Below are 27,516 nucleotides of genomic sequence, written 5' to 3' on the forward strand. Positions count from 1 at the left end.
CCTCTCAATGCAGAGGCAGCCTCTGATCAGCAAATCAGAGCCTTGCTGTCTCAGGATCCTGACTGCCCACTCTGGTTCGTGCTCCCTGGTCCTGGACTGTGTTTCTGTTTTATCTCTTTACTAAGCAGGTTTCTGCTATGAGCTCCTCCAAATCCTCTGCAGAACAAAGTGGAGAGTAAATGCGTGAATGCTGACAAATTTAAATATTTCCAGTTACAGTCTCGGTCACATCTTGGTGTGTGACATCCCATACTGACAGCCTCTGCTCGGGGAAGAAGAAATGTCTTTTCCTTGCTCACCAGATGTTTCCTTTGAGCATCCAAGTTGTGGGGAATCATCTCAGAGTGTTGGACACCAGCCCATGGCTTGTCACTAGCCCATTATAAACACCAGTCCAAGCCCCTCTCAGCCTCCATTACCCCAGGCTAAGGTCAGGCCTCTCCTAGCCCTAAGTCCCACTGGGAGGTAATCATTAACATTAGCCATGAGCAAAGTGCATCTTAATCTAGAATAATCCCGATTGCGCAGATAAAGAAACGGAGGCTCAGGAAGGTAACGGGATATGCCCAGGGTCACGCAGCCATCTTGCCGCTCCCCTCCCACCAAGTCCCATCCCCTGCCCCCACCTAGCCTTGAAATCATCAACCTGAGGGACCCTGACCAGTGCTGCTCACAGGATCCCTCAGGAGGACAAGGAAGGAAGGGTTCTCAACCCATCCCAGACTCAGCGGCACAAGGGCCCTGAGGCTCCAGCAAAAGGCAAAAGGCCCTGCAGACCCCATGACTTTTTCCTGGGTCTTCCTTGAGGGTCTGGGAATCAGCCCAGGGCAGGATTTGCAGTGACAAATACAGGAAAGAGAAAGCAGAAGAGGAGAGGATACAGTTGGGCGGGGGGGTGAGGAGGTGAGGGACTGCCACGGTCACCCGGGCAGCCCACTCTCTTCCTGGTGAACTGACTAGGATCCTCACACCCCCTCCCCCACCTAAAGGCTGTCACCCTCTCCCAGAGCATGTACCTTCGTGGAAGGAAGGAGTGGACCAGAAGGGCAGGGAGGCTCTATAACTTCTAGAAAAGGTATAGGCACAGCAGACAGACTTGGCTTCCAAATCCCAGCTCCACCACTTACTAGCAGTGTGGCCTTGGGGGCAAGTGATTTAGGCTCTCTGAGTCAGTTTCCCGATACGTAAAATGAAGGTAATAAAACTCATTCCATGGGACTGCCATGAGGACAAATGGCTTCATGCAGATAAAGCCCCTAGCACAGGGTCTAACACGACGTGCACACACTTGCACAAACACCCTCATGCTCTCACACGCATGCACACTTATGTCTCCCACACGCACCTCCCACACACATTCATACCACATATCCCATGTCTTTATCATAAAGACACACCCAGGTTCACATCCCATGTACACACACACACACACACAAATACACACAGTCTTGTCTCCAGCATCCTCTCCCTAGCAGAGGCAGTCACCACGGCACCAGCAAGCCCAGCTTCCTCTGGGGAGATGAGGGGGAGAAGCCAAGCCCCTAGCCATTGCAGAGAGATGGCCCTGTCTGGCTGGCTGCCCTAGCCGTCTAGAAAGCCCATCTCTATGGGCTTCCAGGAAAAGGCTGGGATGATATAAGGTCCCCAGAGTTTCACTTCTCCAAGGTGTCTGAGGAAAGGCCCCCTGGACAGACCTGGACAGTCCCCTCTCCAGGCTGGACCTATCCAGGGTCCTCCTGACAGTTACCATCTAAGACCCATGGCCTCAGAGGGGAGAGACTGCAGGCTTCTCGCCTGCCAAGCATCACAGAACATTCTCCTCCAGACACTCTGAGCCCTGTGTGGGAGACTGAGGGAGGAAAAGGGTGAGCTGGCCTAGGTTGGGGCTCTGGGTCAGAGGAGGGGCCTCTTCGCTATGGCCCTGGCCTCCCATCCCTCCGTCCCCGCTTTCCCACCTGATGGGTGCACCGCGGCCCTGTGCCGGCCTCAGCAGCACGGTGATGGTGTTCTCAGACTCGCCCAGGGGAGACGGCATGTCGGCATAATCAAAGCTGGGAGCTGGGGAAGGGGACAGGGTCATAAGCATGGAGCTTGGCCACTGGACCAGGAAGACCAGGCTTCCTCCTCCTTGACCACAGTCCTCAGATCTCCCCTACTTTAACCTTAGCCTCTTTGTTCCTGCTGACATGACCTGAGCTACCCTGGCCCCTGACCTCAAGCACCAGCCCCAACCTCAACCTTCTGATTCCACTGACCACAGTCTCCTGACTCCTCTGACTTCATCCTTCCTGAGCCTGACTTTAACTCCTAAACAGCATATTTTTCTCAGCAGGGGCCCACTGTAACTACCCCTGCCATGCCCCCCATTTCCCCTCTGCCTGTGGAACCCTGGGATTCTGGGCCACCTCCAAAGAGGCTGGGCTGGGTCGGGTGGGGCTCACCAGAGATGTTGGTGGTTATCTCAGTGAGTGCTGCCTGTCCGAAGCCTTTGCCTGTGCGGGCCCGCACGGAGAATAGGTAGGTGGTGCCTGGGTGCAGGTTGGAGAAGACGTGGTAGGTCTCGTTGCGGAGCTTGGAGATGGTACGTCGTGGGCCCGGCACGTTCACTGCTGGGTCTGATGACTCAATGCTCTGGTAGCTGATCTGGGGGCAGGATCGGCAGGCAGGTGGGCACAGGAAGAGCAGAGCATCCCTGACCAGCAGCCTCCACCCACCATGTTCCAGGGAAGTGAGAGATAAGGCTAAGCAAAGGAGACAGTGGATGCCATCAAGCCAGGCTTCTAGTCATCTTCGCCTCTCCCTCCTGCCTTCAGGACCCTTCTCTAGAATTCACAGGGCACAGACCTGGCCATAGTTGAAGAAACTATGACAATCACATCTGTCCTCTCATGCACCTCCTACTGTAGCAGCAGAGAGAAAAAGGGTCACCTCTCACCTTCCACCAGGGTCCCCCACTGTAATAGGGTCCCAAACCCACCTCATACTGAGTGATGAGACCATTGGGCTCCTGGGGTTCCTCCCACTTGAGGAAGATCATGTCCTCCAGTGGAGTGAAGGTCAGGGACTCAGCTGCAATCCCACCAGGCACTGCAAGGGAAAGGCGGCAGGGGTCAGGGGAAAGTAGGCTTTGGTGCCAGACACCTGGGTTTAAATTCCAGCCTTGCCACTTCCCACCTGGTTCTCACAGACTACTTAGCCTTTCTGCACCTTACTTAACTCAGCTGTGAAGTGGGGATGATATAACCCCTCTCAAGCTAGGACGCAATGATGTGATGTACATAAAGCCCCAAGGCAAACATCAGCAATTGCATATGGTTCAACCTATTACTAAGCACTCAAAATGGATAGCTGGCATTTTCATTACCGTGTAGGTTGCATTCAGGAGAGAAATACGTTTGAAGGTTCCAATTTTGTTCCAGTTGGGTAGTTTTCAGAAAATATGCATGTGTGCCAGAGAAATGAAAACAGCAATTGCACTGGGGTATTGGGATTATGGGTGGAGATATTTTCTTGTCTAAAAATTTCTAATTACATAAATGACATGTTCAGTGTAGAAAATCAAAATGAGCTTAAAGAAAATTAATGGCATCTACAATTGTATCACCCAGAGATACTGTTAACATTTCAGCATTAACACTTGCAGGCATGGCTTTGTTTTGTTTTGCTTTTGTGTAAATGTATACTGTTAATGCCAGGCACAGGAGTGTCATTTAGGAAGAGAATGGTCTTTGCTTGGGAAAACACCTTGATCAACCACTATGAGGAAGCTGAAGTCCTAAGGCAGAGAAAAGCAGAAACTAAGGAAGGAGCTGAATTTTGCGTCTAGGCCAATGCTGTGCAGAACAGAAAACTATGCACGTGTGGCAGCAAGACAAAGCCATAAACCAAGGAGCTCAGGGGTACCTGGGATCTGTAGGAACCCAGGGAAAGGCTTTGGACCTGTGCTAGTATTCGAGTGTAGCTCTTAAGGATGACAACTTGTTGGCGCGGTGGCTCACGCCTGTAATCCCTGCACCTTTAGGAGGCCGAGGCAGGCGGATCACTTGAGGTCAGGAGTTCGAGAACAGCCTGGCCAACATGGTGAAACCCCGTCTCTACCAAAAATACAAAAAATCAGCCTGGCATAGTGGTAGGCACCTATAATCCCAGTTACTCAAAAGGCTGAGGTGGGAGAATCGCTGGAACCAGGGAGGCGGAGGTTGCAGTGAGCTGAGATTGCACCACTGCATTCCAGCCTGGGCAACAGGACAACACTCAGTCTCAAAAAAAAAAGACAACTGTGAAGCCAGATGGCCAGTGTAGAAAGCCAGCTCTGCTACCTCTCTACTGCCCATGTGACCTCTTCTGTAAAATGGGAACAGAAATAGTAACCTACCACATAGGGTTGTCATGGGTATTCAATGCAGTAATATACTAAAACCATTCAGAATGGTGCTTGACATGCACTAAGGGCTAAATAAATATTAGTTTGACATACGTAGAACACTGCATTCAACAGCAACAGAATACATGTTCTTTTCAAATACACATGGAATATTTAACAAAATTTAACGATATGTTGGGCTATAAAGTAAGGATCAAATTTCAAAAGATAAAATTTAGAGTATATACTCTGGCTACAGTGGAAGTAACTGAGAAATCAATAATAAAAAGACAATTAGAAAAGTTCCAATTGCTGGCCAGGCACGGTGGCTCATGCCTATAATCCCAGCACTTTGTGGGGCCAAGGTGGGCAGATCACCTGAGGTCAGGAGTTCGAGACCAGCCTGGCCAACGTGGCAAAACCCTGTCTCTACTAAAAATACAAAAGTTAGCCAGGCATGCTGGCAGGTGCCTGTAATCCCAGCTACTCAGGAGGCTGAGGCACAAGAATCGCTTGAACCCAGAAGGCGGAGCTTGCAGTGAGCCAAGATTGCGCCACTACACTCCAGCCTGGGTGACAGAGTGAAACTGTGTCTCAAAAACAAACAAAAAAGAAAAGTCCCAAGTGCTTAGAAATTAAGCAACATAATTCTAAATAACTCTTAAGTCAAAGAAGATGGCGCCACTGCACTCCAGCCTGGGCAACAGAGCAAGACTCTGTCTCTAAATAAATAAATAAATATTATAAACAACTTTATCTCAAGAAATTTGACAATTTAGGTGTAATGAACAAATTGCTTTAAAAAAACACAGTCCATCGGGCCAGGCACAGTGGCTCACGCCTATAATCCCAGCACTTTGGGAGGCCGAGGCAGACGGATCATGAGGTCAGGAGATCAAGACCATCCTGGCTAACACAGTGAAACCCCATCTCTACTAAAAGTACAAAAAATTAGCCAGGCATGGTGGCAGGCGCCTGTAGTCCCAGCTACTCGGGAGGCCGAGGCAGGAGAATGGCGTGAACCCGGAAGGCGGAGCTTGCAGTGAGCCATAGTGCCACTGCACTCCAGCCTGGACAACAGAGTGAGACTCCATCTCAAAAAAAAAACCCAAAAAAAACACAGTCCATCCAAACCGATACAAGAATAAAAAATCTGAATATCCCAATATCTATTTCAAAAATTAAAATTTACTAAAAATCTTGTCACAAAGAAAACTCTATGCCCAAATGGCTTTACTGCTGAATTCTTTCAAACACTTAAGGAAAGAAAGTAGACTAATCTAACCCAAAGTCTTCCAGAGAATAAATAGAAGCTATCATTACTTTGGTGTTATACAGTTGGTTTAATCCTAAGCAAAAAAAAAAAAAAAATACTCTCAGTAAATTTCAGTCTCAGACATGGAGTATCTATGGAAGGCACACAGGGCCCTGGGAATTAGGGCTGAGACTCTTACCATCCTCATCCGTCTGAAAGGTGACCTCCTTGCCCTCTTTGCGCCCCTCAGGGTTAGTGAGGACAAGCCTCACATGAACGTTCCGATAGGGCAGCAGGTTCTTGATGGTGTAGCGGCTGACACCTTGCTCTGTCTTCACACACTCTCGGATGGTCTGGTTGTGGCTGCTGCCCAGGATGTAGTGATAGCACAGCGACACGGTATAGGTGTGGCAACGCGTCACGTTGTAGCCCAGTGGTTCCCACTGCAGGGTCAGCTGGCGGGCCTGGATCTCAGCGAAAGCCAGGCCTTTGGGGGCCCTCATGGGCTCTGGAGAACACAGGAAGCAGAGAGAAGAGGTTAGAAGAAATGGGAAGAGAAGAGGAAGAACAGGGAGAAAAAGCATCAGTCAGCTGCCTGAAATCATCCCTCCATTGCCCCCAAGAGCTCAGGGGTCCCCTCCCAAAGAACATCAAACAGGAAGTAAGTGTGTGCTCTGGAGTCAGGTGGGCTACATTCGAATCCTGGCTCTGCCACTTGCAGCTGGCAACTGCTGGCTGCATCACTTCACCCCTCTGATCCTTAGATTCCTCAACTACAAAATGGAAAGATAATAGGCCCTGCCTCATAGGATCATTGTAAGGTTTAAGGAAATACACACAAAGGATGCATGACAATGGCTAATATACAATAAGCTCTCAAAAATATTACCTTTTTCTTTTTTTTTTTTTTGAGACAGAGGCTCACTCTGTCACCCAGGATGGAATGCAATGGCACGATCTAGGCTCACACCTAGATCTGGGATTACAGGCGTACACCACCACACCTGGCTAATTTTTCTATTTTTGGTAGAGACAGGGTTTCACCATGTTGGCCAGGCTGGTCTTGAACTCCTCAAGTGATCCGCCCACCTCAGCCTCCCAAAGTGCTTGGGTTACAGGTGTGAACCACCGCACCTGGCCATTAATTCATTTTTAATAGCATAGTTCACCTCCTTATTCAAGATCACCCTGGACTACATACAACAGGCCAGTCTGAATCAAACTGTTGATACATTTTTCTTAAGGTATTAATTCCAAACTTGTTCGGAAACAATGTATAGTAATACATATAATATAATAACATACAGAAATCAGGGTAATGAGGGGAATGAGAGCCAAATAGTTAAATAAAGCCAGGGAATGACAGGGAAACAGAAAAGAAATACATAACATGAGGTCCTATGTGGAGGTCTAAAGATAAGGTTCAAATTCAGTGGTGGGTTCCCTGGCTGTCAAAGCAAAAAGGGAAGCACAATCTATTATATAATGATAATAATAATAGGCTGGGCACGGCGGCTCACGCCTGTAATCCCAGCACTCTGGAAAGCGCAGGCAGGTAGACCACCTGAAATTAGGAGTTTGAGACCAGCCTAGTCAAGATGGAGAAACCTCATCTCTACTAAAAACACAAAAATTAGTTGGGCATGGTGGCACATACCTGTGGTCCCAGCTACTCAGGAGGCTGAGGCAGGAGTATTGCTTGAGCCTGGGAGGTTGAGGCTGCAGTGAGCCATGATCACACCGCTGCACTCCAGCCTGAGTGACACAGTGAGACCCTGTCTCAAAAAAAAAAAAGAAAGAAAGAAAGAAAAGGAAAGAAAAGCCAAGCCAAGGCTTCTGAAGCAAATGCAAGATGGAGCTCCGGGCTCAGCCCATAGTCCTGCATCTGCATTGACCAGCTGTGTGATCTTGGGCAAATCTCTGGGCCTCAATTTCTGGATCAGTAAAATGAGGGAAGACACCAAGATTGTGCCAAATGATCCTTTTCTCTCTTGCACCCTGATTCTGTGAAGTGTAGTTTCATTACTCTCAAGTTCTGTGAGGGCCTGCAAAGTGTCCCCAGCTAGAGGGACCTCAGCATCCCTTAATGAACAGGTGAGAAAGCACCGCTACACAGTCTCTTAAGAAGATTAAGTACAACCTTGGCCGGGCGCGGTGGCTCAAGCCTGTAATCCCAGCACTTTGGGAGGCCGAGACGGGCGGATCACGAGGTCAGGAGATCGAGACCATCCTGGCTAACACAGTGAAACCCCGTCTCTACTAAAAATACAAAAAACTAGCCGGGCGACGTGGCGGGCGCCTGTAGTCCCAGCTACTCGGGAGGCTGAGGCAGGAGAATGGCGTGAACCCGGGAGGCGGAGCTTGCAGTGAGCTGAGATCTGGCCACTGCACTCCAGCCTGGGCGGCAGAGCGAGACTCCGTCTCAAAAAAAAAAAAGAAGAAGATTAAGTACAACCCCAAGGAGCCTTTTTTTTTTTTTTTTTTTTTTGAGACAAGGTCTTGCTCTGTCACCCAAGCTGGAGTGCATTAGCAGGATCACGGCTCACTGCAGCCTTGATCTCCCTGGCTCAAGTGATCCTCCTGCCTCAGTCCCCCAAGTAGCTGGCACTACAGGCATGTGCCACCAAGCCCAGCTAATTTTTATATTTTTTGTAGAGATAGGGTCTTGCTGAGATGCCCAGGCTCATCTCAAACTCCTGGGCTCAACTGATCCTCCTGCCTCTGCCTCCCAAAGTACTGAGATTACAGGCTTGAGCCACCATGCCCAGCCCCTAGTGGCATTTTTTGTGTGATTAATTTGTTCAGAATTCCCCTTATGAAGAAGATACAAAGGGAAGCATTCGCCCAGGTTGCTCCTATCTTGGGAGTGCACCGGTAACAGTTTCCAACTCTGGCCTCAAGTACTGCACAATACAAGTTTCTGTTTCCACCCAGAAGGTTTCCTTTCTTCCCTGGAATGCATGCAAGCAGCATGTCTCCAGTTATATATGGAGCCATCCAAGAGAGATTTCAGCACTTCCTAGGAACAAAGCCTGCCTCCTGACTGGCTCCCTTCTCCCCACAAGCAGGGCCCACCCAAATCCCATCCCATATGGACACTGAGGGGCTGGCTGCCACTGCTCCCTGTATCCTGGGTGCTGCAGGCTGCAAGCCCATTCACCACACTTAGGTTTTTCTCTCCCATTCCTGGCCCATAGAGATTTTTCTGATTTTTTAAATGTATTTTTGTTTTAAGCCATCATTCTTCTATGTTTGCGCCAGAGGGTCAGATCTGGGGTGTGCTCACTCGCCATCTTTGCCAGAGGTCCTCGCGTTATTCTCCGACTCTCTGGCTATGGTCCTGGCTGCCCTGTGTGCACTGTCCTGGGAGTCTACAAGAGCCGAGGTACCACTACTGTATTTGCACTACTGGGAGTGGCTCTCTGTTCCCTGCAGCTCGGCTCACACCATCCCCACCCCCTGGAATGCAGCCCTACATTCCTTTCCAGCCTCTAGGGCTTGGCAGAAGCACTCTGCTTCCTAGTTCTCCTGCAGCATTTACAGAAGGGCAGGAGAAGTTCCATGTCAACGGCAGACCTATGCTGGGTGAAGACCATGGCAAACAGGACAGTAGATGTCCCATCCAAAAGCGGCAGCTACTGCTCACCTCTAGATGACTGATGCCAAGCAGGACTACAGGTTCACGGTTGCCAGATCCTCCCATTTTTCAAGAGCAGCCAGAAATTTCAATTTTCATGTGAAATCTCCAGATTTTTAAATACTGGCAACCTACTCAAGCTTCTTAAAAATCACCTTACAGGGTCCAAGAGAGCAACTGTGGAGGATGAAACTCCCAACTTCAGACTTAGGCATCTCATTCTTCGACAACTGTGCTACCTCCCATCTACCCAGGTAGACTGAGGGCTCTTTGAAAAGAAGGTCTACTTCTCTTTTTTCTTCCTCCCTACCCTGATCATATCTGGACAGATCCAGGGAGCTCAAATAGTTTGTTGCCTACAGACTGATATGTTGATTGAGGGGTGTGAATCCATGAGTTTCTCCATGTTTCTAAAAACCATCTGGCACCCAGACACACTCTCTTCAACTATCAACACACATTGACAACACAGAATCTGGGGACCTCAAAGCCCCATCCCTCTAAATTACACAGGGCTACAGGTCACTCAGAGATCAGAGGTCAAAATGCACATTAAAACAATGAGGATAACATTTAACAGCTGTTGAATTAGGCTACCATGTGTTGACTTTAATAAGGCTAAACAAGATGCAATAACCCTGAAATGTTCAACTTTTTTTCACAGGAGGAGCTTTGGACTGGGAGCTGGTACACCCAAGTTCACATCCTATCTCCACCCCTCATTAGTTATTTTTATTCTTTGTTTGTTTGTTTGCGTTTTTTTTTTGAGACGGAGTCTCACTGTCACCCAGGCTGGAGTGCAGTGGTGCTATCACTGGCTCACTGCAGTCTCAAACAATCCTCCCACCTCACCTTCCTGAGTAGCCGGGACCACAGGCACGTAACGCCATGCCCCCGGTTAATTTTCTGTATTTTCTGTAGAGACGGGTTTCACCATGTTGCCCCAGGCTGGTCTCAAACTCCTGAGCTCAAGTGATCCACGTGCCTCAGCCTCCCAAAGTTCTGGAATTACAGGTGTGAGCCACGGCACCTGGCCATACTTCTGTGGCTTCAGGCAAGTTACTTAATCCCCTTTGAATGTTGATGTCAGGTTCCTCCACTAAAAAATGGAGATTATGGCTGGGTGCAATAGCTCATGCCTATAATCTCAGCATTTTGGGAAGCCGAGGCAGGAGGATCACTTGAGCTCAGGAGTTCGACACCAGCATGGGCAACATAGTAGTGAGACCTCTTCTCTCTACAAAAATATAAAAATTAGCCAGGCATGGTGGTGCATGCCTGTAGTCCCAGCTACTTAGGAGGCTAAGGTGGGTGGATAGCTTGAGCCCGGGAGGTAGAGGAAGAGGTGAGCCAAGATCATGCCACTGCACTCCAGCCTGGGTGACAGTGAGACTGTCAAAAAAAAGAAACAAAAACGTAGATTATAATGCCTAACGAGCAAGTGTGAGAGTTACATGAGATGATATGAGTCAAACTGCCCAGCCTACAGTCATTACCAGCCTATAGTAATTAATAAACATGTGTAAATTAACATGAGATGCCAGTAGCAGTATAAATTAGCACACCCATTTTTTAAAGCAATATATTTAAAAGCCCTTTTTTCAACCACTCCTGACTCTTTATCCTAAAGAAATAACTCGGGGTGGGGGGAGAAGGGAAGAACTGTAAGTGCTAGATTTCTCAATATAGTATTATTTATCATTATAGAGGTCTGGAGGGAAACAGTCGAGCCAAATGGGGACATTCAATGGACTTCTAGAGTCAATAAACATAATTATAAACAACATAACACATGTAACAACACCAAGCAAATGAAGCAGCATACAGAATGCTTTCTACATCCCAATGCAAGGGTGGAAAAATGTCTACTGCAGGCATATGGGCAGAGATGTGAAGAAGTCAGAAAAATTAAAACAGCTGTTGGGCTAGGATGAGCTTCGGAGTGCTTATTTTTAAAAACGCCTTCGCCTGATGCTATATTATTGTTTTTACAGTAAATAATATAGTGTGAGGGGAGTCTCATGGGGATGGAGGAGATGACAACACAGCTGGCCAACAGCAAAACAACTGCCGGCCAACGCGCCTAAGCAGGGAGGGGCCACGATGTCAACAAAGAGAAGCGAGTAATTCAGAAGGGCGGAGGGGGCTGTGTTTGCACCCTGTCTGCCAGGCCCCTGCCCCAGCTTCCGTCCTGGCCAGCCTATGAAAAGTGTCTCGCAGTGCCCAGCACAAAGTGGGCATTCAGTCCATGATGGCGGCAGCTGCTGCTGCTGCTGCTGCTGTTAAAAACACTGGATTAGGCTGGACACACTGGCTTCTGTCTGTAATCCCAGCACTTTGGGAGGCTGAAACAGGAGGATCCCTTGAAGCCAGGAGTTTAAGATCAGCCTGGGCAACACAGTGAGACCCTGTCTCTACAAAAAAAAAAAATGATAGATAGACAGAGAGAGAGAGAGAGAGAGATTATCTGTGCATGGTGGTGCAAGCCTGTAGCCCCAGCTGCTTAGGAGGCTGAGGCAGGAGAATCACGTGAGCCCAGGAGTTCCAGGCTGCGTGCAGTGAGCTATGATCATGCCACTGCATGTCACCCAGGTGACAGGGTGAGACCCTGTCTCTAAAAACAAAATGAAACAAAAAACTAAAACAAAACAATGGATGAGAAATCAAGAGATTCAAACTTTGATTCTAGCTCTGCCATAGACTCACTGTGTAGATTTGTACAAGTGGCTAAATCTCTAAATCTAAGTTTATTCATCTGTAAAATGGGAATAATCAACAGCCATCATCATGAAACCTTGGTTCTTCACCCACTGTCTGATCACAGCCAAGTCTCTTCCCCTCTCTGGGTTTCAGCTTCCCCATCTGTACACTAAGGGGAGTGCAATAGATATCCTCTATGGAACCCTGCGCTATGATTCCTTTTATCCTAAGTGGCAAATCAGAACTGCCTTTGAAAGATTAAAAATACCATCATTTACTGGGTGCTTACTGTGTGTTAAGTGCTATACTTCACATACATTTAATGCATTTTCATGCAATTGTCTGCATTTAACCCAAAACACTGGAGGCTCCAAGGTTCAGGCTTTACAACTCCTCTTTCTTCTATCTACATTTATTCCCTAAAAATCTAAGGACTAAATCGGGGATTCTCAACCTCAGCACTATGAACATTTTAGACTAGATAATTATTTGTTTTCAGTGGCTGTCTGTGTATTGTAGGATGTTGAACAGCTTCCCTGGCCTCTATCCCTTTAGATGCCAGTAACACCCCATTGCCGCCACCCAGTTGTGACAACCGGTATGTCCTCAGTCACTGCCAAATGTCTCCTGGGAGACAAAATTGTCCCTAGTGGAGACTCATTAGCATAAAAGATCTCATCCAACCTCAGGGCTTTAGATGCCATCTATACCATCTCCACACTGATGACTTTCAAATTTATATCTGCAGCCCGAACCTCTTCCCTGAACTCCACACTCATGTATCCATCTGCTGATGGGTATCTCCGCTTGAATGTCTAATAGGTATCTCAAAGTCAACATTTCCAACACAGAACTCCTGATCTATGATACCCACGTCAAATCAGCTCCCACCACAGTCTGCTCCTTCGCAGGAAACGACAGCTCCATTGTTCCTGCTGCTCTAGCAAAATGCCTTGGAGCCATGCTTGACTTCTATTTCCCTTTCTCTCATCCCATATACAATCCATCAGCAAATGCAGTTAGCTCTGCCTTCAAAATAAACCCAGAATCTGACCACTTCTCCCCACCACCACCACTTCCACTCGGCTCCCAGCCATTACCACCTCTCAAGCAGATCATTGCAGTAGCCTTCTTCCTGGTCTACTGTGGCACCTTTGCCCTCCTGAAGAATGTTCTCCACAAAAGGACCAGAGGGATCCTTTTAAACAAAAGTAGATGATGCTCACTTCTGCTCTCTAAACCCTTCAGTGGCTCCCCAGCTCTCTCTGCGTACAACGGCTCTAAGTCCCACATCTGCAGCTCAACTTCAGCCTCTTCTCCTGCCATCTCCCGCTCAGTCACTGATGCAGTGACACCTGTCTCCTGGATGCCCCTCACACGTGCCAAGCATGCTCCAGCCTCCAGGCCTTTGTGCTGGCTGCTCAGTTGGCCTGGTGCTTGCTTCCCCCAGCAAGTCCCCAGCTCTCTGCATGGCTCAGTCCCTCACCTCCTTCAGATCTCTGCTCGAATGTCACCTTCCTTGAGACTTTTAAAAATAACAACCCTCCAATCCCCATTCCCTGCTTTTCTCCTTCACAGCACTTATCACCATCTGACAGGCTATATAGTCCTCCCTTGGTATATGCCGGGGATTGGTTCTAGGACCCCTACATATAACCGAATTCACACATATTCAAGTCCCACAGTTGGCCCTTCATATATGCAGGCCCTAGAAACACTGGAGTTTTTTGTATTGTTGGTTTGTTTGTCTCTAGATAAGATCTTGCTCTATCATCCAGGCTGGAGTGCAGTGTGAAATCTTAGCTCACTGCAGCCTTGATCTCCAGGGCTTTAGCAATCCTCCTGCCTCAGCCTCCTGAGTAGCTGCGACTACAGGCACATGCCACCACATTCAGCTAATTATTGTTGCTGTTGTGTCTTGCTATGTCGTCCAGGCTGGTCTCAAACTCCTTGCCTCAAGCATTCCTCCCATCTCAGCCTCCCAAAGCACTGCAATAACAGGTATAACCCACCATGCCCAGCCCACAAATACCGTATTTTTGATGCATGTGTGAGTGAAAAAAAAGTCTATGTAAATGGACCTGCCCAATTCAAACCTGTGATGTTCAAAGGTCAACTGTATACTTCACTTGTTTACTCATCTATTATCTCTCTCCTCTTGCCAAAATGTGAGTTCCATGAAGAACTCACATGTTGGTGGCCTTTGTCTGTCTTGGTTACAGTCATATACCCCTAACAACCACAACAGCACCTTGCACGTAATAGGCACTCAATAAGCATTTGTTGAATAAATCTTCAAACTAACCCTATATGGTAAATGTTATTATTCCCATTTTGTAAAACAGGGGAACTGAAGCTCAGAAAGGTTAAGTAACCTGACCCAGACCCCTTTGCTAGAAAGCAATTCGCCCTGAAATACTCTGGCCCACCACCCAAGAGTCTCCCAAAGTGTGACATTAAACCAGATTTTAGACCTACCACCCAGGGAGTTCCCAAAGTGCGGCTTTAAACTGGATTTTAGATAATTCACAGATCGGCTTTTTAAAACACGAATATTGATTAGCAACAAATAACACTGACCTAAACCTCACACCTTACCCAAAATAGATCATGAACTTAAACGTAAAATGTAAAACTATAACACTTTTAGAAAAAAAACAGGAGGCCGGGTGCGGTAGCTCATGCCTGTAATCCCAGAACTTTGGGAGGCCGGATCACCTAAGGTCGGGAGTTCAAAACCAGCCTGACCAATGAGGAGAAACTCCGCCTCTACTGAAAATACAAAATTAGCCAGGTGTGGTGGCACATGCCTGTAATCCCAGCTACTCAGGAGGCTGAGGCAGAAGAATCGCTTGAACCCAGGAGGCGGAAGTTGCAGTAAGCTGAGATCATGCCATTGTACCCCAACCTGGGCAACAAGAGAAAAACTCTGCATTAAAAAAAAAGAAAGAAAAAAAGGAGAAAATCTTTGGGAGACAGGGATAGGCAAGGAGTTTTCAGACTTGATACCAAAACCACAATTCATAAAAGGGAAATTTTATAAACGGAACCTCATCAAAACTGAAAATAGTTCTGTGAAAGTCCATATAAAGAGGGTGAAGGACAAGCTACAAACTGGGAGGAAATATTTACAAACTCCACATTTAACAAAGGACTGGTACCTAGTATATACAAAAAACTCTCAACACTTAACAGCAAAAAAAGAAAAAAGAATAATCCAATCAGAAAACGTTCAAAGACATGAACAGACAATGCACCAAAAAGGATACACAGATGGCAAACAGCACACGAAAAGATGTTCGTCCAGGTACTGTGGCTCATGTTTGTAATCCCAGCATTTTGGGAGGCTGAAGCAGGCAGAACAGTTGAGGTCAGGAATTCAAGACCAACCTGGCCAATATGCCAAAACCCCATCTGTCCTAAAAATACAAAAATTAGCCAGGCATGGTGGCATGCGCCTGTAATCCCAGCTACTTGGGAGGTTGAGGCACAAGAATTGCTGGTTGCAGTGAGCTGAGATCATGCTGCTGCACTCCAGCCTGGGCGACACAGTGAGACTCCATCTCAAAAAAAAAAAAAAAGAAAAGAAAAGAAAAAATGTTCAACATCACTAGATGCTGAAGAAATGCAAATTAAGACCATGATGGGCTATCACTACACACCTCTCAGGAAGTCCAAAATAAAAAATAGTGACAACACTAAATGTTGGCAAGGATGCAGAAAACTGGATCACTCATACATTGTTGGTGAGAATATAAAACAACACAGCCACTCTGGCAGTTTCTGATAAAACTAAACATGCAATCACCATATGACTCATTGACTGTACTCTTGAGCATTTATCCCAGAAAAAATGAAAAGTTATGTTCATGCGAAAACCTGTGTGTGAATGCTCACAGAAGCTTTACTTGTAATAATGAAAAAGTGGAACCAGCCCAGATGTCATTCAACAGGTGAATGGTTAAACAATCTGGCATTTCCACACCATGCAATAAAAAGTAATAAACTAATGATATACACAACTTGGATGAAGGAAACTAAGCTGAATGAAAGAAATCAATCCCAGTGCCAAGGTAACTCAATAAGGAATGAACAGACTTTTCAACAAACGGTAATGAAGATCTACATACAAAAGAATGAAGTTGGCCACGTACGCCTATAATCCTAGCACTTTAGGAGTCTGAAACAGGTGGATCACCTGAGGTCAGGTGTTTGAGATCAGCCTGGCCAACATGGTGAAACCCTGTCTCTACCAAAAATACAAAAATTAGCTGGGCATGGTGGTGCGTGCCTGTAATCTCAGCTACTTAGGAGGCTGAGGCAGGAGAATCGCTTGAACCTGGGAGGCAGAGGTTGCAGTGAGCTAAGATTGCACCATTGCACTCCAGCCTGAGTGACGAGAGTGAAACTCCATCTCAAACAAAAAAAAAAAAATGAGGTTGGATCCCTACCTCACACCACGTTTGAAAAATTAACTCAAAGTGGATCAAAGACCTGAATGTAATAGCTGAAACTATAAAACTATTAGAAAAAAAACACAGGAGTAAATCTTCATGACTGTGGATTAGGCAATGGTTTCTTAGGTATGACATCAAAAGCACAAACAACAAAAGAAAAAAATAGATAAATTAAAAACTTCCATGCTTAAAAAAAAAACTATCAAGAAAAAGAAAATAAAATCCACAGAATGGGAGAAAGTATTCGCAAACATTAACATCTGATAAGCATCTAGTGTCCACAGCATATAAATAACTTTTTTTTTTTTTTTTGAGACAGTCTCTGTCACCTAGGCTGGAGTGCAGGGGCGCCATCTCAGCTCACTGCAACCTCTACCTCCTGGGTTCAAGTGATTCTTGTGCCTCAGCCTCCTGAGTAGCTGGGACAACAGGTGCCCACCACCACACCTGGCTAATTTTTGTATTTTTAGTAGAGACTGAGTTTCACAATGTTGACTAGGCTGGTCTCGAACTCCTGGCCTCAAGTGATCTGCCCTCCTCAGTCTCCCAAAGTGCTGGGATTACAGGCCTGAGCCACCACCGTGCCGGGCCTACTCAGAATATATAAGCAATTACAAATCAATAATAAAAAGACAAATAACCCAATTTAAAAATTGGTCATGACCGGGCACAGTGGCTCAAGCCTGTAATCCCAGCACCTTGGGAGGCCAAGACGGGCGGATTACGAGGTCACGAAATCGAGATCATCCTGGCTAACACAGTGAAACCCCGTCTCCACTAAAAAATAAAAAAACTAGCCAGGTGAGGTGGCAGGCGCCTGTAGTCCCAGCTACTCAGGAGGCTGAGGCAAGAGAATGGCGTAAACCCGGGAAGCGGAGCTTGCAGTGAGCTGAGATCATGCCACTGCACTCCAGCCTGGGCGACAGAGCGAGACTCCGTCTCAAAAAAAATAAAATAAAATAAAAATACAAATTGGTCATTTTTAACACTCTGAATAGACATCTTTACAAAGAAGACGATATCAAAATGGTCAATAAGCACATGAAAAAATGCTCGATATCATTAGCCATCAGGGTAATACAAATCAAAATCACAATGAGATACCATTTCATATACACTAGAGTGCTTATAAGATGACAGATAATAACAAGTGGTGACAAGGATGCAGAGCAACTAGAACTCTCATAGACTAGCAGTAGGAATTTAAAGTGGTACAGCTGCTTTGGAAAACAGTCCAGCAGTTCCTCAATGAATAAACACAGAGATATCTTATGATATATATGGTACATATTCAAGAAAAATGAAAACATATATCAATATAAAAACCTGTACACAAATATACCAATACTGTTCATAATAGCTAAAAAATGTAAACAACCCCAATTTCCATCAACTGATGAATGACAAATAAACTGTGATATATTCATATAATGGAATATTATTAAACAATAAAAAAGAATGGAATATTGATACATGCTACAATGAGGATAGACCTTGAAAACATCATGCTACATGGAAGAAGGGTCAGGTGCGGTGGCTCACGCCTGTAATCCCAGCACTTCGGGAGGCCAAGGCAGGCAGATCACCTGAGGTCAGGAATTTGAGACCAGCCTGGCCAACACGGCCAAACTCCATCTCTACTAAAAATACGAAAATTAGCCAGGCGTGGTGGCAGGTGCCTGTAGTCTCAGCTACTCGGGAGGCTGAGGCAGGAGAACCCCTTTAACCCAGGAGGCAGAGCTTGCAGTGAGCCGAGATCAAGCCACTGCACTCCAGCCTGGCGACAGAGCAAGACTCCGTCTTAAAAAATAATAAATAAATAAATAATAAAATAAATTGAAGAAGCCAGTCAGAAAAGACTATGTATTTTATGATTCCATTTATGTGAAACGTCCACAGAGAGGCAAATCCATAGGGACAGAAAGGAAATTAGGGGTTGCCTAGGGCTAGAGGTGTTCAGGTGAGATGGGGATGACTGCTAAAGAGTACAAAATTTCCTTCTGAGGTGATGAAAATGTTCCAAAATTGATTGTGTTAATGGTTGTATAACTCTGTCAATACAGTAGTACCCCCGTATCTGCAGGGGACACATTCTAAGACCCCTAGTGGATGCCTTAAACCACAGAGAGTTCTGAACCCTAGATAAACTACGTTTTTCCTATACATACACACCTATGATAAGGTTTAATTTCTACATTAGGCACAGTAAGAGATTCACAACAATAATAATAAAATAGAACAATTGCAACACCACACTATAATAAAAGTTACATAAATGTGATCTCTCTCTCTCAAAATATCTTATTGTACAGTACTAACCTTTTCAAGCCCCAAGTTGACCACAGGTAACTAAAACCATAGAAGGAGAAACCTCAGGTACACGGGGACTACTGTATACTGAAAACCACTGAATTGTACATTTTAAGGATTGAATTGTATGAGATGTGGATTATATTGCAATAAAGCTGTTACCCAAAAAAAGCCAATTCCAGAGGTTATATACTCTGATTTCATTCATATAATATTTTTGAAACAACAAAATTTTAGAAATGAAGGACAGATTAGTGACTACCAAAAGTTGGGGAGTAAAGGAAGAAAGGGAGGTGAATGTGGTTATAAAAGAGTCCTTAAGGGGATTGAACTATTCAGTATTTTGACTGTAGTGGTGAATACACAAACCTATACGTGTGATAAACTGTGCAGAACTACATACACACATGCACACACACAAACAAGTACAAGCAAAACCAGAAAAGTCTGAATAAGATCTGTGGTTTTTATCAATGTGAATATCTTGATTGTGATATCATACTATAGTTTTGCAGCATGTTACCAAGGCAGAAAATAGGGTGAAGTGCACAGAGAATCTTTCTGTATTTTTTTTTACAATTACATGTGAATCCACATTTATCTCAATAAGTCCATTAAAAAAAACACACTAGGCCAGGCACGGTGGCTCACGCCTGTAATCCTAGCACTCTGGAAGGCCGAGGTGGGTGGATCACCTGAGGTCAGGAGTTTGAGACCAGACTGGCCAATGTGGTGAAACCCTGTCTCCAGCAAAAATACAAAAATTAGCTGGGCATCATGGCACATGCCTGTAATCCTAGCTACTTGGGAGGCTGAGGCAGGAGAATCACTTGAACCCAGGAGGCGGAGGTTGCAGTGAACCAAGATCGCGTCACTGCACTCCAGCCTGGGTGACAGAGCAAAACTCTGTCTCAAAAGGAAAAATAATAATCATAACAACAACAACACTAAAGTCACAAAAAGAAAAACTTGTTGTGTTCTCAATTTTTCTTCTGATTAAACAAAAAAAGACCCTCATCTGGCACAGGTGTACCATCCTCCAACAGCTGCTTTGCCCTTTTTAACAAGGAAGAGCAGACCTCAGGCTCAATGCCCAGACAAGAGAAACCAGCTAGAATATATAACACACTTGTATTTGATGGCATTTAGTTGCTTATTTTATCTAGATGTAGAATTAAGAACACAGATTCTGGAGCCAGCCAGTCAAGAGTTCCAATCCCATCTCTGCCACTTAATAGTTGTGTGCTCTTGGGCCAGTCACTTAACATCTCTGTACCTCAGTCACATCTGTAAAATGGGTATGACAAGAGCACCTACATGGTGGTGGTGTTGTAAGTTTTAAATCTATAAATATGGGCTTGTGTGTGTGTCCACACACAGATATGTTTAAGTGCCTGACACAAAGTAAAGTATTAGCTATCATCATCTTTGATAAAACAAGGGTTAAAGAAAAATCGCAATGTTTTAGAAAGGCTTACAAGCACAGATCCAGGCCACGCTACCTCTCGAATGCGCCCCTCCATAGCCCTGGGCCCATACCCAGGTGTCCCACACCAGGGACTGAGGTCCGGAGTAGCGGCTGCACCCACCTGCGCATTTGGTGCGGCTGATGAGGGGTGGCCCGGGGCGGCCAGTGCCGCCGTCTCCAGGACGCGTGAGCAGCACGCTGATCTCATACTCTGTGTCGGGGTCGAGGTGCCACAGCTTGTAGGTCTGCAGGCTGACAGCATGCACTTCGGCCCAGGGCCCGCGCGCCATGCGGTACTCAATCTCCTTGCGCACGATCGGCCCGTCGCCAATAATGGAGTTGGTGTTGAGCTGGATGATGAGGTAGGTGGGACCAGCACGCAGCAGCTGTGGGGGCGCAATGGGAGTGGGGGGCTCTGCGAGGAGATGGGGGAGAGGCGGGGCGGACCGATGCTGCTGTGAGACCCCAGGACCCAACTCTGCGTCCCACCACACCCAAATCCCTCCCCGTCCTCCCAGGGCCTCTCACGCTGCTACTAAGCCCTCAACCAGACCTGCTCTCCTACCCCCACTAAATCCCCAGGCCCTAAGGGGCACCTGGCTCCAAAGGCTGACCCCGCCCTCGCCCATCAGCCCACAACCCCTCTCTCAGGCCCCTCCTAATCCCCCAAATCCTCGCCTCCTGGAGCTGACCGCAGGCCAGCTAGGATCAACACAGTGGTCACACAGCCAGACTCCCACCCCCTCTAGGCTCTCACCTTGACCCTGTCCGTCCCCCTCGACGCCAGCCCCGACCCCTAGATCAGATCTCATCCCGGGTGGACCACTGCCATCTACACAGGCCCACCTTCAGATTGCGTTCCCGCGACACCCTGCCGGCCCCACCCCCCACGACCACGCCCCCGGGCAGGCCCCGCCCCGCCGCCGGCCCCGCCCCTCCAGGGTGGGGGTCCCGGCACTCCCCGGCGTCCGCCAGCTGACCCTTGACGATGAGCTCCGCGAAGTTGGAGACGCCCGCTCCGCGCGGGGCCTGGGACACACAGCGGTACAGGTCCTGCTCGGCGCGGCTCACGGCAGCCAGCGGGAAAGTGGCCAGGAAGCGCCGGTGGCTGATGTGCCGCACGCCCGCCGCCGGCACCAGCGCCCCGCTCTGCCGCTGCAGGGAAGAGAGTGAGAGGGTCAAGGGCGCCTCGAAGCGAGGGGTCCCGATCTCGCTCTGACCCGGGCCCCATTTAGCCGTCCCTACTACACAGCGCGGACATAGGTTCCTGGAGCCGCGCTCTGACCTGGGGAATGGGGGCCCAAGAGAGTGCAGAGCGGAGCTAGGGGAGGGCCGGGACGCTGTGCGCGGTGCTGGAGTACAAAGCAGGGACTCAGCATCCTGCAGGGAGTCAATGCCAGAAGCAGCCACCAAACCCCCCACCCTGCCCCCAGCTAAGGTCACCGCTCCCACTCACCTGCAGGAGGAAGCGTTCGGCCTCGGCCGCTCTGCCCGCCGCCATGCACTGGAACGACGCGTTCTGGCCCGCGTTGACCTCCACGTCGCCCAGGCGGGAGAAGTGTGGGGCCTTTGCTGCGGGGTTAGAGCCGCGTAGTGAGCTGGGCCTGCGCCCCCTGCAGGCAGGAGCCGCGGCCGCCCGCACCCCTTACCCCTGCGCCCCCAGTGGGCTAGGACTCACCGCAGGGGTAGCTGAGAAGCAGGATGTCGTCTAGGCCCACGTAGCCCCTGCGGTCTGGGGAGATGAGGGCCTCAAACAGCACCTGGGGGAGGTGGGAGGGCCCCTGTCATACTGATATCCCTCCAGCCTTGCCTGGGGAGGTGCCCACTTTCAGCTTGGCCTCAGCTTCCTCTGCCTCAACTAGCGCAGGTCAGCCCCGCTCACACTGACGCTCCCTCCCAAGCCAGCTAGTTGGGAGTGGGGTCCCAGCGTCCATAGTGAATAAGGTGGAGGCCAGAGTTTCCATCCAAATCCTGGACAGTTACCCTCAAGCAGCTACACAGGGTTTCCAGGTCAGCACTGTTCCAACTTACCCTTGACCTGGGCCCAGAGGCTATACCTAGGAACAATGACCTCAGATGCTAAACCCAGACTGGCCCCAGACTGACCCCCGGCCTTGACCACAGGTGGCCTCTGATGCTGAATGCAGACACATTCTAACTTCAGCCACTCATCCACTCCGACCTCAAGCTGACATCCATCTGCCCCACCTCCAGGCACAGGCTGACCCCTGACTGAACCCAGCCCACCTGATATTCATTGGGCCAGAAAGTGCTGACAGCCAGCTCAGCCTGGTGCCACTGACGGCCATGGGATCCAGTCATATTCCAGACAGCACTGCCCAGGGGGCCCCCATTAACGCGCACGTAGACACCCAGGGTGCCTGGGCTGTGCCCGTCCCGGCTGTACAGGAAGTAGCTGAACTGCACACAGTGGGTGTCATTCTCGCTCAGGCTCTGGAAGATGACATGGGCTCGCTGGCCTGGGGCATGCTGGGAAGTGTTGACCATCAAGTAGGAGCCTGGAAAGAGAGGAGGAAGAGGCAGGAGCTGAGGAGACCTCAGGGGAGGGCCAGGGCCAGGGGGACACTGAGAAGGACTCCAGGCATCGGGACCCACCAGGAGTCAGGGATTCTGAGTTCTGGCCCCAGCTCCACCTTCCTGGGTGAGTCCCTTCACTTCCTAGCATCTGTTTCCCACAGGAGACCTGGAGCAGTAAAAAACACACAAACCTGACTTTGTCAAAACCATTTAAAGGCTAGGCGTGGTGGCTCTTGCCTGTAATCCCAATGCTTTGAGAGGCTGAGGTGGGTGGATCACCTGAGGTCAGGAGTTCGAGACCAGCCTGACCAATATGGTGAAACCCTGTCTCTATTTAAAAAAACAAAAATTAGCAGGGTGTGGTGGCATGCGCCTATAGTCCCAGCTACTCGGGAGGCTGAAACAGGAGAATTGCTTGAACCTGGGAGGCAGAGGATGCAGAGTGAGCCAAGATCACGCCACTACACTCCACCTGGGTGACAGAGCAAAACTCAGTCTCAAAAAAGAAAGAAAAGGGGGGAGGCTCCTTACAATCTACAGGTCACAAAGCCCATGCCCGGCCTAACCACAGCTTTCCCCATGTTCTGAGCCATCCCTGGAGGCAGGGACTGGGTCATTCACCCCTGGAGTCAAGATCTTGGCACACGACAGTCCCTCAAAGGCCACCCCTTCCAAAGCCCTCCCTCCGCCTCCCACCAAGGGCTTCTCTCCTGACCCCTGGGTCATTACTAAAGCGCCTGTCTGTCTCCCACCAGCCTGTGAGGTCTCAGGATGCAAGCTGAATCAATAGGTAGAACAGAGATTGAATGAAAGGATTCCAATTTCCCTTCCAGACCCCATCCCTGAGTCTAAATTCCTGGGATACAAATCCCCTTGACTTCCAACCTGGAGAAAGGCAGCCTGTCCCTTCCCCAGAGACCCAGCCTGGGTACTGGGGGAGTAGAAGTGGACTAGGCTGGCTCAGGACCTGGCTGGAGGATTTGGGCTTCCCAAAGGGCACCTGAAACCACCCAGCGCTGCCTCCTCCCGGGCTTGGCTGCCAGCCAACACAAGCTCATTCAGATCCCCGCTCCGGGAGGGCTCCCTGGGGACTCTGCTGGAGGGTATCTCATTCATCTCTGTAAGCTAGAAGGCCTATGGAGGCGGCTCCTGGATCAGTCCCAGCAGGGCAGTAGTAAACTAAACTCAAGTTCCCATCCCCATCCAGGAAGGGGCACTTCCCAACCCCTGATACACTCCCTCTTGGCCCACTCATGCTACTTCTCTCTCCTCTCCCTGCAAGCAGCTGTGTGCATCTTTCTCTCTCTTTCAATCTGACACTTTGTTCTTTCCTCCTCCTTCTGCTGCCTCTGCCTCTCCCTCCACTCACTGCATCCCTCCCCTTCTCTTTCACTTACTCCCTTTGTCCCTGTCGCTCTTGCTTCTCTTCTCTCCTGCTCTCCATCTCTGAGTGTGACTCTCCCTCCTTTCTTCTCCCTCCACCCCCAGCTCCATTTCCTAGAATGTGAGAACCAGGAGGACAAAGACTGTCCATCTGGCTCACCACCACATCCTCAAGACCTAGCACAAGGCTCACACTAATTGCTAAATTCCCCTCTCCCCTTTCTCACTGGGTATATCTCTGCTTGTACGTGACAAGAGAGGTAGAGTGAACTCAGGGTGGTCAGGACTGTAAGAGGTGAATTCCAATCAGCTGCTTTGTACCTGAGTGCCAACCATGTATCAGACTGAGGCTGGGCCCTGGGAATATGGAGAGGCCCCCACGAGGTCCCTGCCATGGTGGGTACCTTTACAGATTATTTTCAGAGAAGTCAAACTGTGATACCCACTAACACCTGCAGAGGCAGAGATAAGTGCCCCAGGAAGGGCACAGTGTGAGCAAATGCACAGAAGGGGAGGGGCAGGGCAAGCTGTGAGAGTCTGCAGGAGGCACCTGTGCCAGGTCATGAAGGTCTTCTCTCCTAGTGGCTTCAAGTCTTGGCCCGACCACTGAGAATCTTCGCTGCCCCTCCCTGACAACAGATGCAATCTCAGCCATGCTGTGAGCTGGGCAGTAAAGACCCTGGGCACTAGTGTGATGGGGCAAAGGGAGGGGGCTTCAGGCTGTGGAATATGGGGATTCACTCAGAAAGCCTATTTGATACCCACACTATCTATGTCCTCTGACACAGCCCTTATCAGTAATAAAGTTGACAATTTGGCCTTTATTTGTCTCATTCCTTTTTAATTCCCAGTTGATTCTGCATCCAGTGAAGAGGAGTACTAATTGTACAACTCCTCTTCCCCACAGGTCTTCCCCAAAGACCCTCAACAATAGCAACTAAATAACTGACTCCTGCATGCCACCCTTGTGCTCTGTACTTTATACGCATCATCTCATGACCCTCTGAAATGGAGTCCTGTTTGCCTCATTTTACAGTGAAGACAATGGAGGCTCACAGACGTTAAGTGACTTGCCCAAGGTCACACTGCTGGTAAAGTGATGGAGCCAGGGTTTGAGCCCAGGTCTTCATGACTCTGGAATGAGTGCTCTAGGGGCCATGATGAAAGCAGGAAGTCAGTACTAGAATCCACATTATTAGTCTCCTAACTCCCAATCCAGAGCTCAGGATGACAAAGGTGCCCCATCTTGAAACAGGAACAGAGCAAGGTAAAGTTGAGAAGGATCTGGGACTTCCAAGAGGAAGAGGGCAGAGGAAGGAAGGTTTTAAACACGTCTAGTCCCAATGTTACTGCTCTTTCAGCATCTTCAAGTCCTGGAGAGATCAGGATTCTGGGGCTCCTTGGGAGAAAAGAATCTCTGAAGAGAGCCTCCCAAAGATGGAGGATTTAGGAAGAACTGAGAGTGGGAGTGGGCTGGATCCTGAGCTAGGCAGCAAGGGGAGTAACTGGAAGTGAGTTTTAACTCACAGCCATGAGGGCCTTTAATGGCTTGAACCTGCACTCATTTCACACACGAAACTACCTGACATGCACAATTAGACAGTGTCGAGAGAAAGCCACATTCAGGTGTCACATATGTCATTAAAGATGCAAATGCAGATGGGGCCCAGAGAGGTTAAGTAAAGTGCCCAAGGTCACACAGCAGGTGGGTAGAAGTGCCTCTGGAAGGAGAAGAAGGGGTAATGGCGATGGAGAGTAGACTTACCATGGGGCAGGTCCGCAGGGGCCCGGGTGCCAGGGTGGATTCGCACTTGCTCCCACTGGAAGTCATCGTACTGGGCCTGGCTGTACTCGCAGGGCACTGCTGGGTCACTTGCCTCCTCAAAGGTGCAGCCAGCTGTGAGAGCAGGGTCTGGTTAGCCCAGGCTAAGGCAGGACTACTGGCCAGCAGGATTCCTGGAGGGTAGCCCCCACCCTCCTCCCTTTCTTCAGGCCCTTCCCCACACTGCTCCCTCCCTCTACCAAAATTCTCCCTCCTCCACCCTCTCCCTCTACCATGGTCCCCCTCACTGTCCCCTCCCAATACCAAGATGTCCCTACATGCCTACTCCCCCAGTACTTCCCAGGACCGCCCCCCACCACCACCACCACCACTGGCTCAGCCATCCATCAAAGACCCTCCTCAATAAAAACTACTTATCAGGATTGCTATATTATTGGAACTTCACAACAACCCATAAGATCAGGAATAGAATTATCTCCACTTTGTGGATAAGGAAACTGAGACCCTAAAAGTCTGAGTGACTTCATTAGGGTCACACAGCTCACTGGCAACAAAGATGGGGTTTGAACTGAGATCTCCTGATTGTTACCCAGTGTTCTGTCCCCTGCCCCTCTATCTTCCCATAGAGGACAGACAGTGGGCCCTGGGCCTGGCAGGACCATGCATGCCATAATCCAGCCCAATGAGATCTCCTTTAAAAATAACAATTGCCGGCCGGGCACGGTGGCTCACGCCTGTAATCCCAGCACTTTGGGAGGCCGAGGTGGGCGGATCACGAGGTCAGGAGATCGAGACCATCCTGGCTAACACGGTGAAACCCCGTCTCTACTAAAAATACAAAAAATTAGCCAGGCATGGTGGCGGGCGCCTGTAGTCCCAGCTACTCGGGAGGCTGAGGCAGGAGAATGGCATGAGCCCGGGAGGCGGAGCTTGCAGTGAGCCAAGATCGCCCCACTGCACTGCAGCCTGGGTGACAAAGCGAGACTCCGTCTCAAAAAATAATAATAATAATAATAATAATAAGGCCGGGCGCGGTGGCTCAAGCCTGTAATCCCAGCACTTTGGGAGGCCGAGACAGGCGGATCACGAGGTCAGGAGATCGAGACCATCCTGGCTAACACGGTGAAACCCCATCTCTACTAAAAATACAAAAACTAGCCGGGCGAGGTGGCGGGCGCCTGTAGTCCCAGCTACTCGGGAGGCTGAGGCAGGAGAATGGCGTAAACCCGGGAGGCGGAGCTTGCAGTGAGCTGAGATCCGGCCACTGCACTCCAGTCCGGGCGACAGAGTGAGACTCCGCCTCAAAAAAAAAATAAAAAAAAAATAATAATAATAATAATAATAATTGCCACCAATCCACTCAAGCCGGGCACAATGTTAAATGGTGTAAGTACAGAGCCTCATTCAGGCCACGCATTCTGAGTCAGGCACCCCTATTTTTCCTACTTGACAGATGTCAATGGGATTCAGACATTGCCCAAAGTCAGTCAAGTTAGGTCTCTGCCTGTGGGAATGTGACATGCAAAAGCATAGTCATGTGTGGATGAGGCACATGTATGACTAGATGAAGCAACTTCCCATGATTTGCAGCCAGTACTAACAGTTTAAATGAGAAAGGGGGA

The 27,516-nt window shown here is 48.7% G+C and overlaps 1 protein-coding gene across 8 annotated transcripts in view; it reads right to left on the reverse strand.

The window, feature by feature from the left end:
* Nucleotides 1-27,516, reverse strand: part of PTPRU (protein tyrosine phosphatase receptor type U) — a 90,161-nt gene that overhangs the window by 44,866 nt on the left and 17,779 nt on the right. For all 8 annotated transcript variants that reach the window (XM_033227431.1, XM_033227427.1, XM_033227428.1 and 5 more), the window contains exons 2-11: nt 25,877-26,008; nt 22,438-22,709; nt 21,869-21,950; nt 21,647-21,762; nt 21,171-21,345; nt 20,312-20,605; nt 5,818-6,126; nt 2,978-3,087; nt 2,442-2,643; nt 1,956-2,058 (exon numbers count right to left, since the gene is read on the reverse strand). In XM_033227431.1, coding sequence (XP_033083322.1) covers nt 1,956-2,058; nt 2,442-2,643; nt 2,978-3,087; nt 5,818-6,126; nt 20,312-20,605; nt 21,171-21,345; nt 21,647-21,762; nt 21,869-21,950; nt 22,438-22,709; nt 25,877-26,008 — 1,795 coding nt within the window. The remainder of the gene's footprint in view (nt 1-1,955; nt 2,059-2,441; nt 2,644-2,977; nt 3,088-5,817; nt 6,127-20,311; nt 20,606-21,170; nt 21,346-21,646; nt 21,763-21,868; nt 21,951-22,437; nt 22,710-25,876; nt 26,009-27,516) is intronic.

This window comes from Trachypithecus francoisi, unplaced genomic scaffold (assembly GCF_009764315.1).
Source record: "Trachypithecus francoisi isolate TF-2019V2 unplaced genomic scaffold, Tfra_2.0 Lachesis_group12, whole genome shotgun sequence".
NCBI lineage: Eukaryota > Metazoa > Chordata > Mammalia > Primates > Cercopithecidae > Trachypithecus > Trachypithecus francoisi.